General features: G+C 38.0%; 1 protein-coding gene across 6 annotated transcripts in view; it reads right to left on the reverse strand.

Annotated features, from left to right (window-relative positions):
* DHX57 (DExH-box helicase 57) overlaps positions 1-17,673 on the reverse strand; it is a 58,186-nt gene that overhangs the window by 35,964 nt on the left and 4,549 nt on the right. For 4 of the 6 annotated variants that reach the window (XR_013441658.1, XM_078056210.1, XM_036066151.2 and 1 more), the window contains 7 exons: positions 14,548-14,753; positions 8,227-8,385; positions 7,037-7,222; positions 5,915-6,753; positions 3,955-4,133; positions 2,212-2,333; positions 233-428 (listed from right to left, as the gene is read on the reverse strand). Coding sequence is in view for 5 of the 6 variants with exons in the window: in XM_078056210.1 (XP_077912336.1) it covers positions 233-428; positions 2,212-2,333; positions 3,955-4,133; positions 5,915-6,753; positions 7,037-7,222; positions 8,227-8,385; positions 14,548-14,747 (1,881 nt within the window). In the remaining variant the exon portion in view is untranslated. Of the gene's footprint in view, positions 1-232; positions 429-2,211; positions 2,334-3,954; positions 4,134-5,914; positions 6,754-7,036; positions 7,223-8,226; positions 8,386-11,311; positions 13,091-14,547; positions 14,768-17,673 lie in introns of those variants that run through there. The other 2 variants (XM_078056209.1, XM_078056212.1) reach the window with 2 other exon arrangements.

Genomic DNA, 17,673 nt, shown 5'->3' on the forward strand with positions numbered 1-17,673 from the left:
TAAGAGTAAAACAGCACTTACTAGGTCATTTCTGCCAATGAAGAATAAAAGGTCTTTATAGAGGAAATGAGGTATAACCAAATAAGAATTCTTATACCAAAATATTTCTAAAAGGTCTTCAGCCGTACTGAAGTATGCATCCCAACTTGCCCATGAGTCGCTAGAATCCAAGAACTCTTTATACTTGAAAAACAAAATTTCTGTTATCAGGAAATAAGCAGAGTATACAAACCTTGACACTTTCTAGCCGGATCTGGTACCCCACAGTCAGACCCACTCTTTCTGTCCTTTCTTTAGCAACACGTTCAGCAACAGATATTGCCGAGATTCGTCGGGGTTGGGTACAGATGATGTTAGCCACCTTCTCAGGTGGTCCATTCAGAGAATCATCCAGAATAAACTGAGGAATCTGTGTAGTTTTCCCACATCTGTATGTCAAAACAAATAAGTCCTAAAATGAGAGTTTTCAAGTGCTAGTTAACAAAAAAAAGGAACCATGTGCAATGAGGGAAGTGAGAAAGCCAATTATAATAAAACTTGTTCAGCTTCATTTATCTTCTAAACTGACCTACTGACTTGTTACCTATAGCTCATAACTGCTAGGAATTTGCACTTGGAGTAACAGGACACTCATATAATAGTTTAGTATCATTTATAAAATTGGGACAATTGAGCAGACATTAGATCAAGTTCTGTAAATACCTCTAGGAATATGAACTCTGTATTTGAATCCTAAAGAAATGGGAGTATTCTTTTATGATTTTATGTATTATCTTACTGATTTGGCTACAAGTGGACTGAGGTGAAAAAGATAAGAAACTGGAAGATCTCCAATTACTACTGTATCAGTGAGTCTGGGCACAAATATAATTATTAGGTTGAATAACTTTGAATATAGAACTAAATTAAGCCTAGAACCTGTTCTTGTTAAATAAGTTTGGATAACATATGAAAAGTGTGAAACAGGAAAGATAATATGCCCTAAGTTGTTCTTAAAAGAACAAATAAAAGCTGTAAGGAAATCAGAATAAATTTAGAAGAGGAAAATTTCCAAGTTAAATGTTCTGGAGGGGTGCCTGAGTGGCTCAGCTGGTTAAACAGCTGGCTCTTGATTTCAGCTCAGGTCATGATCTCAGGGTCCTGGGATTGAGGCCCCCCATGGGGCTCCATGCTCAGTGGGGAGGCATCAGCTTGAGAATTCTCTCTCACTCTCCCTCTGCCCCTCCCCCAGCTTGCATGCACACATGTGCTCTCTCTCTCAAATAAATCTTTTTTTTTTTTTTTTAAGATTTTACTTATTTATTTGTCAGAGAGAGAGAGCACACAAGCGGGGGAGCAGCAGGCTGAGGGAGAAGCAGGCTCATGACCTGAGCCAAAGGCAGATGTTTAACTGACTGAGCCACCCAGGTGTCCCAATCTTTTAAAATAAATAAATAAATGTATGTATTTATGTATGTTCTGGAACTATCCTTTACATAAAAAAATGGGCCTGTTAAAAGCGTTCAGTAAGGGGCACCTGGGTGGTGTAGTCAGTTAAGTGTCTGACTCTTGGTTTCAGTTCAGGTACTTATCTCAGGATTGTGAGATCGAGCCCCATGTTGGGCTCTGGGTTTAAGATGTTCTCTCCTCCCCCTCTGCCCCTCCTACTGTGTGCTCACATGCTTTCTCTCTCTCAAATAAATATTTAAAAAAAAAAAGTCTTACCAAAAAAAAGTATTCAGTTAGACCTTTTGCCTTAAAATTGTCTCAAGGCAGGGGCCCCTGGGTGGCTCAGTCGTTAAGCGTCTGCCTTCGGCTCAGGTCATGGTCCCAGGGTCCTGGTATCGAACCCCACATCGGGCTCCCTGCTCGGCGGGAAGCCTGCTTCTCCCTCCCTCTCCCACTCCTCCTGCTTGTGTTCCCTCTCTCACTGTGTCTCTCTCTGTCAAATAAATAAAATCTTTAAAAAAAACTGTCTCAAGGCAGAGGAGTACAATGTCTGTAAATTCCTGGATGGATTTCTGAGTTTTGTTTTTGGTTTTTTTTGTAATTTAGGTCTGTTGGCCGCAGATACGCAATATTATGTTCTGTGAAATATTATTTCGTATCTGACCAGAAAAACCACAAATAATAACAGCTACTAGTTTTTTACAAGTAGAACTGGTTATGGTAACCAGGGTACATACCATATTCATGGATGAAAGCTGCATTACAAATAAATTGCATTCTTACCCAGTCATACCACTTATAACAAGTACTTGGTGCTCACTCAACAACTTAAGAATGGTTTCTCTTTCTTCCCAAGCAGGGAGTGATTGTCTTTCTTGCAGAATTGACTGGAACTGTCTGGAAGCCTAATAACATAAAAGATAAGGTATCAGTTAGGTACTTTCAATCATCTTTCACAAAGCTCTGAGTGTTGAATCCGATAGCTTGACCCACCCTTTCTGCTCTTTCTTTAACAATTTGCTCAGAGATAGAAATTGTAGATTTGTTAGGATCGGATGCTGATGACTTCAGTCAGAAGGCTGCTCAGAGAATCAGCCAGAATAAGCTGTGAAATCTTTATGGTTTTCCTACATCTGAATAAACTGCAAGATCTTATGAGAGAAATGAGCCGTCCTGCTTAGCACTATCTAGCTCTTCCTGGCAGAAGTCTCTGCATCAGCACTACCCAACAGAACTTCCCACGTTAATGGAAATGTTTTTTTAGCATTGACCAATGTAACAACCTCTGGCTACATATGGCTAGTGAGTACTTGAAATGTGGCCAGTGCTACTGAGGAACTGAATTTTAATTTTATTTAAGTTTAATTAATTTAAATGTAAATAGCCACATGTGGCTAGGGGCTACCACATTGGACAGTGTAGTTCTATACCGTATCAGATTTTTACTAAAGTCAGTAACAGTAAGAGCACTCATGAAAGGGTTCTTTTTGGCCAGGCATCACATATATGTAACTCAGTCCGACATCCAATGGCCAATAAACATTGTAGTATATGCTAAAACTAAGGAGGCATTTTTTGTTTTTTGTTTTTTTTTTTTAGAAAAGTATCCAAGGTATATTTCTTATTTTTTTTAAATTTTATTATGTTAGTCACCATACACTACATCATTAGTTTTTGATGTAGTATTCCATGATTCATTGTTAAAGATGTATTTTTGAATAAGAAATTTATACTAACACATCATGTTTCTGCATATTATTTTATCATATAAATTTATTACCTCTGAACACAAACTGATCAAATTGAATGTGGAATTGTTTGTTTCTACCATCTTACTATTTAATTACGGTGTGAATTTCTATTCACTTTGACATTCTACAGGTATTGCACTCTAATATGCGATAGTGTTACGCTGTGTCAAAAATCAGAATCTGAACTTCACAGTTAGAAGAGCTGTTAGACACATCCCTAATCCAATCCCCAAAGTGGTTAAGCAACCTTTTGTCCTACACCCAACTCTGCCCTAAATGTTCACTCATAGGTTCTTTTAAAATAATCTTCTTGTGAGTGGGATAAAAACAGCATGGACTTTAGGAACAGAGAATTAACTTGAATCCCTGTTGCCACCTACTAGCTATGTGACCTTGGGTAAGTTATTTATCCTGGGATTCTTCTGAAATGGGGTAAGGGTCCCTCCTTATCCTTCTCCTTTCTACACTATTTTTTTCTAATGTAAATCAGTTTTAATTTTCATTTCACTTATCAGATTGTCTAGCAGAGTACGAAAGCCATGATTCTGAGAATATTTGATATATATGCACGTGTTTCATTTTCACCAGCCATTGGATTTTCCAAAACTATCTACAACATGCACCCAAGTTTGCTGTGGCATGCAGAAAATTTGACCACTCAGAGTTAAAGAGAACCAAAAGTAAACTAGGGAAGGTAGCCAAGGCTTCCTAATTCCTAATCCGTTCACCCGTACATTAGGGAGGCAATGCTAGCCATTCTCTCAGAATACCCTACCTGTTTTATTCGGAACTGCTTGCAGATTTTAGCATTTTCAGCATGTACTGATTTTGCCTGCCAGTCATATCTTTTGGAAATCTTTTTCTTAAGGTTCACATAGCTTTCATTCTCCACTATAACTGGTGCAGGACCTTCATCCTCATCTGTCTCCTCCTCAGGTTCTGATTCTTTTTCAACTTGAAGGGGATAAAAGGAAACATTTTCGATATGGAGCCCTTTCTTTAGCAAAGGGGGAAAGTCACTATCTAATAAAGTAACAACAACAAAATCATAAGATGGAGAAAAAGTTAAAAGCTTGAATAAAGCAGGTTCATTCATTTCAAACAACTACTTCTACTGCTAAAGAACTTAAAATACATCTTCAAATAAACTTTCATCAAGTACAAGTGGCTATTGCTAAACCAAATTAAAAACAAGGAAGAAAAAAATCATGGCACGCCTTGTTAATTCCATAGACTCTTTACATTCAAGGAATTAACTGAAAGTTTCAACTATTTGCAAGTGTTCCTAAAATCTCATGACATAAAACCACCCAGATATCTATCAAATGATAAATCAATAAACAAAATATAGCACGTTCATATAATGGAATATTATTCAGCAATAAAATGAAGTATTGATACATCCTACAATATGAATGAACCTTGAAAACATGATGCGAAGTGAAAGAAGCCAATCACAAAAGCCACATATTGTATGATTCCATTTCTATAAAGTGTACAGAATAGGCAAATGCATAGAGACGGAATGTAGATTCGTGGTTGTCAGGGGTTGAGGGAAGGGAGAAATAAGGACTCACCGCTACTAAGTATGGGGTTTCTTTTAGGGTTGATAAAAATGTTCTGGAATTAGATAGTGGTCACGGTTGCACAAATCTGTGAATATACTAAAAACCCACTGAACTGTACACTTTAAAATTAAGGGTGAATTTTATGGTACGTAAATTTTATCTCAATAAAGCTGTTACTTAAAAAAGTCCAGGCCAGGGCGCCTGAGTGGCTCAGTCATTAAGCGTCTGCCTTCGGCTCAGGTCATGATCCCAGGGTCCTGGGATCGAGCCCCGCATCGGGCTCCCTGCTCTGCGGGAAGCCTGCTTCTCCCTCTCCCACTGCCTTTGCTTGTGTTCCCTCTTTCGTTGTGTCTCTCTCTGTCAAATTAATAAATAAAATCTTTAAAAAAAAAAAAGTCCAGGCCACACAATTTGTCATTTCTCAAGGAATATATTTGAATCCCACACACTAGAAACTGCTGTTTGGGAGCAAGTGGCTAGTGAGTGAACCTACCCAACTGTCCACCATCTCCATCTCAATGCAATTTCATTGTTCTCTACTTATTGATGTTTACCTAAGAACTCTTGTGAAATAATAAAAACTTGTTTCTCTCAAAGAAAGATGGCAACAGAGAGAATTCTTTGATGAACTTTGAACAAGGAGTTTAACTGTGGTGTAAGAATCTGTATAGCAAATCTGGATTTCGATACAGCCAGAAACTTGCACCAACATTTCTTTGAGGATTTAGGGATTCATAAAGGTAGCCCTATGCTAATGAACTTTGGGGGTCTAGTGTACTATAGAAAGAGAAATATCTCTAAAAACTCATTTGAAAGTAATTCCGTGTAAAGCGTCAGAAGTAAACATATGAAACCAAATGAATTCAACAAAACAGTTTTTCTAGGAAGATGCTTTAAGGTTCTTCCAGCCCCCAACTGCTTGAATAAACTTATACATCGCTACAAACTTTCAATGCAGAGAGCCCAATCATGATGCCAAAACTGGGACTTAAAGTCAGGCCACAGTTCAGGGGCTTCTCATTCCCTTTTGGCCATGGACTGAGGAGAATGATTTGCCTAAGATCACCAGGAGATCCGAGGGCAGCCCTTGGAAACGCTGACTTCCTCAATCCCCCATTCTGAACACCCCCTCCACAAAGCCCTCCACACAATCAAGGCCTTACATACCTTCAGGAATTTGATTTGAAGCAAAAGAATTACTTGGAATCACTGGTTTACGACAGACAGGATTATTTATTCTGGTCCCAGAGGATACTGGCAGAAAGTTCACAGGAGGGACACTGTACTTGTGATGGGTATTTGTCAGTAAGTTGACTATTTCTGATTCTTCCTCTAAGAGGGTTATCAGAGAATATACAACAGGTTCTGAAGTTTCTGCAAATGTCAAGGCCTTGCCATAAAGGAACTCAGAAATATGTAAACGACAAGCCAGAGGTAGATTCTCATTGGTGGAATAAAATGCCACAAGCGGAGCTTGGTAAGGGTATTTGTGGTCTTTAGAAAATCGAATTTCAAGTTCATATAAAAAAGAGGCATCTTCATGGACATTAAGATGAGAATCATCTACAATTCTTTCTGCTCTTCCGACAATTTGATTTGGGGGCACTTCATGTTTGAATTTGCATCTTGATCCAAATTTGCAATTTCCTTTGAGGTAAAATTTACAGATTTCAAGTGTAGTGTCCTGTGCATTTTTGGTACTTTCCTTTTGCTTGGATTTGCAGAATTTACTCGTCAAATACTCCAGTTCTAATCCAATGGTCCAGACTCGGTTCTGAATTCTTTCTATGAATTTCTCTCCGCAGATGGACTTGAGAGCAAATGCCTCTTCCTGCCGCTGTTCCACACACTCATCCAAGCTTACATGGGCAACTGCCTCAGAGATCTTCATCTTCTCCCCAAATGTCTCTGAAAAACACTGTGTGAGCAGATGTTCTAGTGAAGCTCCCACATCTCCATCACAAATCCTCAGGGCTGCCTGACAGTGTTCAGTGTTGAAGCCATACCTACCGAGTGTGAAATGTGACAAAAAATATTAAGTAGTATCAAATCACAAAAGTGAAATTCACTTATATATGTTTATGTGAAGTTATAACCATATATAGGCAGGATCTGTATTTTGAAAAAGTTTATCTGGTAATACTCCCTAATCACCTTGTTCTGAAAGAGAGGATATTGGACATATATCACGCACCCCTGCAACCCACACAAGAGGAAAGTACTCAAGGAGGGGTAGTTGGGTTTACAATATGATCTCCCCTAACTCCCGTAAATGTTGGAAGCAATCACCTGGAAAGTTTCTGCACTGCAAATGTTGAGACTGTAAATTCTGGACTATGAGGCTCCACTGGGCCTGAGCCAGCATATTCCAAAGGGTCACAGTCAGGAACAAGGGAAGCTTCTCGTCCAGCAGACCAGTACTGCTCATCATCACACTCAGGCTCGTCATCTTCCTCCTCCCCAGAAATGCCTCTTCTGACAAAGGTAACATTTTCATATATTAGATACTAATTTCCATGCACTTCCAAGAAAAATTTAGCAAGAGTCTAAGAATTTAGTTCAAGGAGCCAGAGGACATAGGATGCTAACCATTCTTCAGTTACTGATTTAAACTTTTATTGATCTATTCATTTATATCTTGGCAATTAATATTTATCCGGCATTTATTACATGCCAGGTACTATGTTAAGTGTTTTATATGTTCTATCTCTTTAAAAGTCTTCCCACTAACCCTTAATCAGATACTACTGGAATCTCCATTTTTCAGATGATCAACTAAAACTTAGAGAAGATTAGTAATTGCCAAAGGTTATACAGTAAAGAGCAACTAGAGATTTTAACAAAGGCAGTCTGACCCCAGAGCCTATATTCTTAACCACAGAAGCCCTGGCTATCCTCTCTCCTCATTCATAAAAACCATCCCTCATTTTTTGCTTTGCTGCATAACCACCCTTCCTAAATCTAAGGCAGATAAAGAGATTTGTAGATAAGATGGAGATGGAGCTGTTCATGATTGACCACCCATTAATTGTGGCAAATGCAATGAATTGACTTCTTTGACTGAAATCACAAAGCAGAACAGTAAAAGTCGTTTCTCTTAGGCAGATGGTTATGAGAAAGTGTACCCCTAAGACTTCATCTTATCAAGCCAATATTTACTCCTACAACAATGCTGCTACTGTACCCTCCACGGTTTTATTTGGAAGGCTGTCAATAAAGCAATTACTGAATCCGTTTCAGTGCTGTCTTCGGAAAAAAAGATAAAAAGGCCATCTGTACTGCTTACAGATATTGCGAAACAAACTTACTCTAAAACTGCTGTTGAACAGTTATTCTTGTATTTCTCTCAGCTCACTTTCAACTAATTATATTGTCACAATGGGATCAGTATTGAAAAGTACTCCCAAAGACACACAGGACCTTCCCACTGCCAATACATCTTCCTTAATACACGAATTTACTCAAATAAAATGATTTACTCAGATCCAGCATCCGCATCTTGTTCTTGGAGGTCCCGGAGAAGAGCTTTCACTTTCTCTTGGTTCTCAGAAGTCATGTGCAGGGTTTGAAGGGGCACTTTGGCTTCAGGCTTCCATTTGGGGCGTGCCTCTCCTTTTCTTACGCTACTGTTGCTAGGTCTGCAAAGGACACATTTACTTGGGACCAGCACTTTGACATTCTCCCCACAGCCCCCAAATACATACAACACGAACTGGATTGTCAAGTATCTTACAAATGGTAACAATGAATGTGAAGAATTCCCTGTTTTCTATAGCACTGACCAGACTTCATTATCTTGCCACTGCTGAAAAAACACCTGATTAGATTCTTAATCATTAAATCTGGCTTCACTAACTCAAGAATCCTCTGGAAAAACTAATGCTATGATGACTCCTGCTGGAATAGAGGACTTTCAAAAGAAATACGTTACACACAAACTATTATTTCATTCTACTTTAGGTACCCAATCTGAAAACAACGAAGGGTCTCATTTTACTTGTGAATATTAGGTCCTGCTTTTGAAATATTTACCTAAGTTATCATTATTTCCTGATTACAAAAATAATAATAATAAATACATGTTCACTGGAGAAATGTAGAAAACAGAAGTCATCCTAATTCACATCAATTCTTTTCACAGACATTTATAAATAAAATTATACAGCACATATAATCTTTTATAATTTGCTTTATTTCCTTATCAAAATAAAACTGGTATTTCTCTAAGATTAAATATTCTCCTACAACATGTTTTTAAATGGTTATATATAGATATAGATGCACTGGAATTTATTTCACTAATCTTTCATTGTTGGATTTTAGATTTTTTTAGGTACTCTTTTTAATATTTAAAAAAACAATAAATTCAAAAGTTTAACATTATTCACTAAATTTCTTTTTTTCGTCTGGCATGTTTCATTATAAATTTTCACAAATCTAGGGAAATGGAAGAAACTTTTTTTGTGTTTAAAATCTCAATCCACAATACTGAGACTTTGAAAAGAACCACACACGTATACTTGCAACACTGGGTAGGAAAGGAGAAAATATAATCGACTGTGGTTTTAGCCACTTAGTCACAATTTCTGAAAAGAAATGTTGCACAAGTCTATCATTTCCTCTAACAGTTTTTTTCTTTTTTTTAAAGTAGGCTCCACACCCACTGTGGGGCTTGAACTCATGACCCTGACATCAAGAGTCGCGTGTTCTGTCAACTGAACAAGCCAGGTGCTCCTCAATAATGGAACACACACACACACAAACACAAATGGAACCTACACTTTAGAGGGTCAGTTTTAGGACTGTTTTAAAAAGTAATCTCTACACCTAACATGGGGCTCGAACTTATAACTCCGAGATCAAGAGTGGTTTGCTCTACCAACTGAGCCAGCCAGGCAGAGACCTCTAACTTTTTGTTTTGAAAAAATTGAAACCTATAGAAATAAACATCTTTTACCTAGATTCACCAATTGTTAACATTTGCCATACATTAATGCGCAGACACATTTATGCACATCTCATCCTCTCTCTCTACACACATATATGCCTATGGTATTGCCCCATTTTATGTATATATTGCTAAACCATCTGAATGTATGCTGCAGACATCATGCAGAGATCATATTCACTCTTAAATATTTCAGCATGCATTTTCTAAGAACAGAGATAGATTCTTATATAACCATAATACTATTATCACTCATAAGATATTTTATATTGATATAATATCATCTAATATATAATCCATATTCAAAGTTCCCAACTGCTTCAATCATGTCCTCTATAGATTTTTCTTAAGATTTTATTTATTTATTTGAGAGAGAGAGAGAGAGTACAAGTGGGGGCGGGGGCGCGAGGAGCAGAGGGAGAGGGAGAAGCAGACTCCCCGCTGAGCAGGAAGCCTGATGCTGGGCTTGATCCCAGGACCCTGAGATCATGACCTCAGCCAAAGGCAGGCACTTAACCGACCAAGCCACCCAGGTGCCCCAGATTTTTTTGATTATCTAATTAAAAATGATATTTAGCTATTCTTTTTTTCAAACTCCCTTAATTTCGAACAGTTCTCTCACCTATTTCCTGACGTTGTCTTTTTGGAAGAGCTCAGGCCAGTCAGCTTGTAGAAATTCTCACAATTTGGATTTGTCTAATTGCTTCCTCGTGATTAGTTAAAAAAAGGGGGGGATTCTACATACTCCTTTCTCATCCACCACTTATCTGTATATACCCCTTTACTTTGCCTTCCTTCCTGTTACTAAGGAAGAACCACACTAGATCCTAAAGTCAATCCCTCTATTTGTACACTGTATCCCAATCTCTTCAATCTCCTCAAGGAAATCATCCCAGCACTTCTCTTTCCCTCTACATCATCAGTTCTTCATTCCCCTTGGAGCATTCCCATCAGCATACACACATCTTATATAATGTCACCATCTTAAAAAACCAAACCAAACCAAATTCTCCCCTTGAGTGCACACCACCTCAAACTATTGCCTTATCTCTCCTCCCTCCTCTGCCCTTTATTGTAAAACTCCTCAAAACGGTTATCTAAATCATTGTCTTTCTCTCCACTTTCTTTCCTTTTCTCTCTGACACACACTGCAATCAGGGCTTCTCCTCACCAACTATATCAAACAGCTCTTGTTAAGGTTACCCATGCTATAGATATAACTCAGTGAGGCCTAAAACCAAAATTATAAGGAGAAAAATCAAACACTACACTAAGAAAATCCTGCCTCATTCTACCACCCATCAAGAGTCTTGAACATTATTGTTACTGAAGCTAAGGTGCAGACATTCACCAGCTGAGGCCTTGGAGTAAAACTGTATGTGAGAAAAGACCAAAATGGGGGGCCATAGAGAAGAGATCCTGTCAGCTCATTTTCCTCTAGGCATAGAATTGTCATGCCACCTACAGAAACAGTGTGAGATCTGGCTTTAGGATTCACAGAAAAGGGAGATACCAATTAAAAACTGAAATTACCTGATTCTTGGGAAACAACACGTGAGGGACATCTGGATTGTAAACTTTTCCATGTATAAGATAATTTTGTTAGTTAATCTTACCCTGGTAACCTGCATAATCTCAGTCCTCAATAAAACAGAAGTCTCCAATAATCCTGAATTCAAATGAATAAACATGATATCAAAATTTCCAGTCTATCCCATCGGTTCAAGAAATTCCTGGTGGCCTTCACATGTGTTCTCCAGCGGTCTGAGGGTCATAACTAGATTCAGCATCTTTGTGGGAATGAAGAAAACGTTGCATCTTCTAGGCCTACTTAGGGGAAGTGATCATTCCTATGGGGCAGAAGGGGAGCTGGGGCAAATGGGTAAAGGAAATCGAAGGGAACAAACTTAGTAATAAGATGAGTGTGTTCTGGAGATGTAGTGTACAACACAGTGACCACAGTTTACTATAATGTTTTATATATTCGAATTTGGTAAGACAGTTCTTAGAAGTTCACTCATATATGTAAAATTTAAGAAACAAAATTTAAGAAACAAAAACAAATGAACAAAGAGAAAAAAAAAGAGACAAGCAGAAAAGCAGACTCTTAAATACACGGAACAAACTGGTGGTTGCCAGAAGGGTGGTGGGTGCCAGGGGAATGGGTGAAACAGGTGATGGAGATTAAGAAAGAGTACACTGATCTTGATGAGCACTGAGTAATGTATAGGATTGTTGAGTAATTATACTGTACAACTGAAACTACTATAAGACTGTATATTAATTAGACTGGAATAAAGAAAAAAGTTCACACCAAAAATAAATAAACTGTAATTATATAAGGCAATGGATGTGCAACCTAAAAAAAAAAAGTTACCTATGCTATCCGCATTGCCAAATCCAGAGGCCAGTGCACATCTCTCTTGAGCTCTATAAGCACTCCTTTACAACTGAGTATCCCCTTTATGTATCCCATCCTATCTGACTGGATAATCCCCTTTAGAGCACCTTTATTTCCAGATTCCAGAAACCAAACTCTCCTAGTTTTCCTCCTACACCACTGGCAACTCCTCTCTCCCCTTTGTCAGATTCTCCTAATCTATCGCAGCTCTAAAGCCTAGAGTATCCCAGGGCTCAAAGCCTCTTCTCTATGTAGTCTATCTCATCCAATCTCACAGTTTTAAATCGAAGTCAGAGGACTCACATTAACTTCTCTAGCTTAGATCTTTTCCTTGAACTGCAGACTTAGAAGTACATTGTCTGTGACATTTCCACTTGGAGAGTATCTCCTAACTAGTCTTCCTGCTTCCAACTCTGCCTCCCCTGGAGTCTATTTTCCACACAGAATACGGATCAGGGCTACTGAGTATAGTTGCGCAGACCGCACATGCATTCTGGGGCTATAACTGCCTAAAGGGACACCGTTTTCTAATTCACATAAAGGCGTATGTTGAATAGTAGCACCTCTGGCCAGAGGGAATGACGTCACACACCTTTGCCTCAAAGCCTCAAAGCCGGCAATGGCTTCCTATCTTTCTCAAAGCAAAAGCCAAAATCCTTATAAAGGCCAATAAAGTCCTACACAGTGTTAGCCTCTTGGATCTAACTGCCTGTTACTCTCCTTCTTACCCATCCACTCTAGCCACATGCTTCCCTGCCACTTCTTAAACCTTCGAAGCACACTCCTGGCTGAGGGGCTTTGTACGCGGTGTTTCTTCTGCCTTGAATGTTCTTCCCTCAGGAAGCTTCATAGCTCTCTCCTTCATTTCCTTCTTGTCCCTGCTTAAAGGACATGCTATTAGAAGCCTTCCCTGATCACTCTACATAAATAGCAACTATTTAAAAATAACAGCAGTTTATTTTGGCATTTTCTACCTCTTTTATCTTTATTTTTTTCCAGGGCACTTTCTACCTGACATATTAGATATTGTTTAAGGTCTTTATACCTCAAACTTGCTTCTATGAAGACAAGAACAATATTTTATTTATTGTTGTAATTCTAGTCCCTAAAATAGTACCTGGTGCCTAGTAGGTGCTCAGGACATACCTGCTGTATGAATGAATGCCAAAGATGGTAAGAACCTCCAGTTATAATGTCTACGTTTTCAAAAAGAAGGGACTGCATCTAACTCAGAAGTTAGGTTCTTAAGTCAGCAGGTAAAGTGAAAATATAGCTTAAAATTACCCTGGAAGATTCCTAGATTCCTTTAAAAAAAGGTGTCAAGTTTGAGATTGACATATTAGCTCTCAGTATGTCTGAAATGACTATTTTTCTTCTAGAACAAAAAAAAATTGTAGATTCTCTGGCTGAATATCAGATCAAGTATTTGGTTATGTTAGGGACTATGTATAAAAAATATATATTTAAACCCTAAAATCACATACTCAGTACATCAAGTGGCTTCAACTACAAAAAGCACTTGGAAACTAAGACTGACCGAGGGAATTGTAATTCTTCTTCCATTTCTTGCTCACTGTGGGGCTCAGATTCATTTAGTGGCAAGTTTAAACTACTTAAATGCTATCTGTTTTTCTTTTTCTTTTCCTGAGTGCATATAGATGTATTCATTTAAGTTAAAAGCATGTTTGTTGCAGTTAAACTCCAGCATTCACCTATATTCCTTCCTAACTAATATTTAGTTGGGAGTTATTTCCACAAAAGAGAGAGAGTGAGTGTGTGTGTATGTGTAGCTTTAAAGAAATCTTTCCATCTCTAAAAATTCCAGTAGACAGCTTGCAGTGCCACTTGAGAGACGAGAATTCTCTATCTACACTGCACAACATGCAGCAGTAAAATCTTTACTTTCACTAAATATTCATTAGAGTTATCAGAATCTACTCATTATTTAAAAGTTGAGTACGAAAGAAGCCTGGCTATGACTCTGTCACGGGTCATCACAGGAAGCACCAGTGAAGATTTGGCTGATATGTCTGGAAAAGAGATAATTAATCCATCAACTAAACAGACAGCGAGTACAGTCAAGTAGCATTTTGGGACTTTCAAACTACAATGTGTAAGAAACTCTTAAAATAATTTTCATCACTTTCGCCATTTCCAATATTTACTTTCCTGGTAACAGGAGTTAGAGCAACAGTATTATATTCAATTCACAGTGTCATGTAAGTTGAAGTTAACTTCAGATTCCGACCTTGCAAAAAAAAGCCGTTATTTGCCAACATGCCTCTAGAAAAGGTTACAAAGCGGGAGACTGCAAGGTTTTAAAACAAGAGGAACGATTCACTTGACCGGAATTACTCGGCATTTCCCCCCTCTTCCTCTTAGCTCTCTGCTGTCCCACAGATTAGGAATTGATACCGGTTCTGCATTTACACATTACAAAAGCATAATGACCTGGATGAGCGCCTCGATTCGCTGAAGATGCAAAAGTCATCGCCATCATCCCACATTCTGCTCGAGGCTTTCCTGTTGCCGGCACCACCACCGCCCCCGTGAGATCTGCTCGTGTGACTCCTGCCTTCCCTTCCTCCTCTAGAAGACCCTTTTCCACCTCCTTTGCCCGGCTTGCCTTTTCTTCTTACCGAGGAACTCATTTTCACCTGCAAGAGAAAAACTAATACAGACATCATAAAACCAGACAAGTACGACAATCCTTTGTCACAGTTATGGAGATAGCCCATTACAAAGAAATAAGGACGGGCACGTGTTTTAAAAGGGTCAGTCTAGGGGAAGCAGAGATAAATTGTTTTGACAAAAGCTTTACAAGCACATCCCTCTGAGGATTAATATTTAGTGAGTCTCTCTGACACAGATTTCTTTCTTTTTTTTGTTTTTTAAAGATTTTATTTATTTATTTGACAGAGAGAGACACAGCGAGAGAGGGAACACAAGCAGGGGGAGTGGGAGAGGGAGAAGCAGGCTTCCCACGGAGCAGGGAGCCCAATGCGGGGCTCGATCCCAGGACCCCGGGATCATGACCTGAGCTGAAGGCAGACGCTTAACTATTGAGCCACCCAGGTGCCCCTCTGACAGATTTCTTAACCAGGGATGAGCATCAGAAATACACGGAGAAGTTTCAAAACAGACATGCTTAAGCCCGAGTCCTACCTCCTGATTTGGTTAGATTTGGTATAGGGTTTAAAAAACTCTAGTTGAAAAGAGATGTTTTCCATGTATTTAATATGTGATTTGATAAACAAAATTTTAATTTACATATACACTTTCAGAGACACAGACCTGGCTCAGAGATTTTGCCTGGGTAGAGTGAAAGTGTAGAGCTTTTGTGTGCAAATGAAGTTGAGTTGTTAACCAGCTTAAAATAGAATGTTATAACTATATGATGTTTTATGTAAGCCTCATGGAAACTACAAAGCAAAAATCGACAGTACATATACAAAAGAGAAAGGAATCAAAGCATACCACGACAGAAAATCATCAAATCACAAAGACAGCAAGAGAGGAAGAAAGGAGCAAAAGATCTATAAAACACCTAAGAAACAATTAACAAAATGTCAGTATTAAGCCCTTACCTATTAATAATTACTTTAAATATAAATAGATTAACTTCTCCAATCAAAAGACACAAAATGGCTGAATAGATAAAAAAATAAGACCCAACTATATGCTGCCTACAACAGAAGTGCTTTTTGGCTTTAAGGACATCGAATGAAAGTGAAGGGATGGAAAAAGCTATTCCATGCAAATGGAAACCAAAAGAAAGCTGGGGCAACTATACTTTATTGGGCAAAATAGACTTTAAGGCAAAAACTAACAACGGACAAAGATGGTCATTATATAATGATAAGGGGATTAATTCATCAAGAGGATCTAACAATTGTAAATATTTATGCACCCAACATCAGAACACCTAAATATATAAAGCAAAACAGAATTTATAGACCAAAAAGAAAGTAAAAATGAAAATTATACATTAAAATTATAAAATATAGCCAAAGCTAGATATTTATTTTTATTTATTTTATTATTATTATTTTTTAAGATTTTATTTATTTGTCAGAGACAGAGAGAGCACAAACAGAGGGAGGGGCAGACGCAGAGGGAGAAGCAGGATCCCCGCTGAACAAAGAGCCCGATGCGCGACTCTGGATCATGACCTGAGCAGAAGGCAGATGCTTAACTGACTGAGCCACCCAGGCATCCCCGAAGCTAGATTTAAGATAGTTTCTTAGACTTAACATAGTCCTATAATAAGAGAAAATAGTTGTAACTCAAGAAGTAATAAGCTATATTAAAAGAATAAAATACCTAGGAATAAATTTAACCAAGGAGGTGAAAGAACTGTGCACTGAAAACTATAAGACATTGATGAAAGAAACGGAAGAAGACACATATAAACGGAAAGATAGTCTGTGCTCATGGATTGGAAGAATCGATATTATTAGAAAGTCCATACTACCCAAAGTAATCTCCAGATTCAATGCAACCTTTACCAAAATTCCAACGGCATTTTTCACAGAAACAGAACAAATAATCCTAAAATTTGCACGGAGCCAAAAGACCCTGAATAACCAAAGCAATCTTGAGAAAGAAGAACAAAGCTGGAGGCATAACAATCCCTGACTTCAAACTATATTACAAAGCTGTGGAAATAAAAACAGTATAGTATTGGCATAAAAACAGACACACAGATGAATGGAACAGAATAGAGACCCCAGAAACAAACCCACATATATATGGTCAATTAATCCACAACAAAAGGAGCCAAGAATATACAGTGAGGAAAGAAGTCTCTTCAGTAAATCGTGTTGTGAAAACTGGACAGCCACATGCAAAAGAATGAAATTAGATTATTATCTTACACCACACACAAAAATGAACTCTAAATGGATTATAGACTTGAATGTAAGACTTGAAGCCATACAACTCCTAGAAGAAAACATAGACAGTAAACTCTTTGACATCAGTGTTGGTGAGAATTTTTTGAACCTGACTCCAAAATCAAAGGCAACAAAAGCAAAAATAAAAAAGTGGGTAAACTAAAAAGTTTCTGCAAGCAAAGGAAAACATCAACAAAATGAAAAGGCAACCTATTGAATGGGAGAAAATATTTGCAAATCATGTATCTGATAAGAAATTAATATCTAAAATATATAAAGAGCTCATACAACTCAACAGCAAAAAACCCCAAACAATTCAATTTAAAAACTAGCAGAGGATCTGAATAGACATTTTTCCAAAGAGAACATACAGATGGCCAACAGGTACATGAAAAGATGCTCAACATCACTAATTATCAGGGAAATACGAACCAAAACCACAATGAAATATCATCTCACACCTGTGAGAATGGCTATTATCAAAAAGACAAGAAATAATGAGTGTTGGCAAGGACGTGGAGAAAAAGGAATTCTTGTGCACTGTTGGTAGGAATGTAAATTGGCGTAGCCACTATGGAAAACAGTATGGAGGTTCTTCAAAAAATTCAAAATAGAACTACCATACAATTCAATAATTCCACTTCTGGGTGTTTATCCAAAGAAAATGAAAACACTAATTCAA

This window comes from Halichoerus grypus, chromosome 10, assembly GCF_964656455.1.
Source record: "Halichoerus grypus chromosome 10, mHalGry1.hap1.1, whole genome shotgun sequence".
Lineage (NCBI taxonomy): Eukaryota > Metazoa > Chordata > Mammalia > Carnivora > Phocidae > Halichoerus > Halichoerus grypus.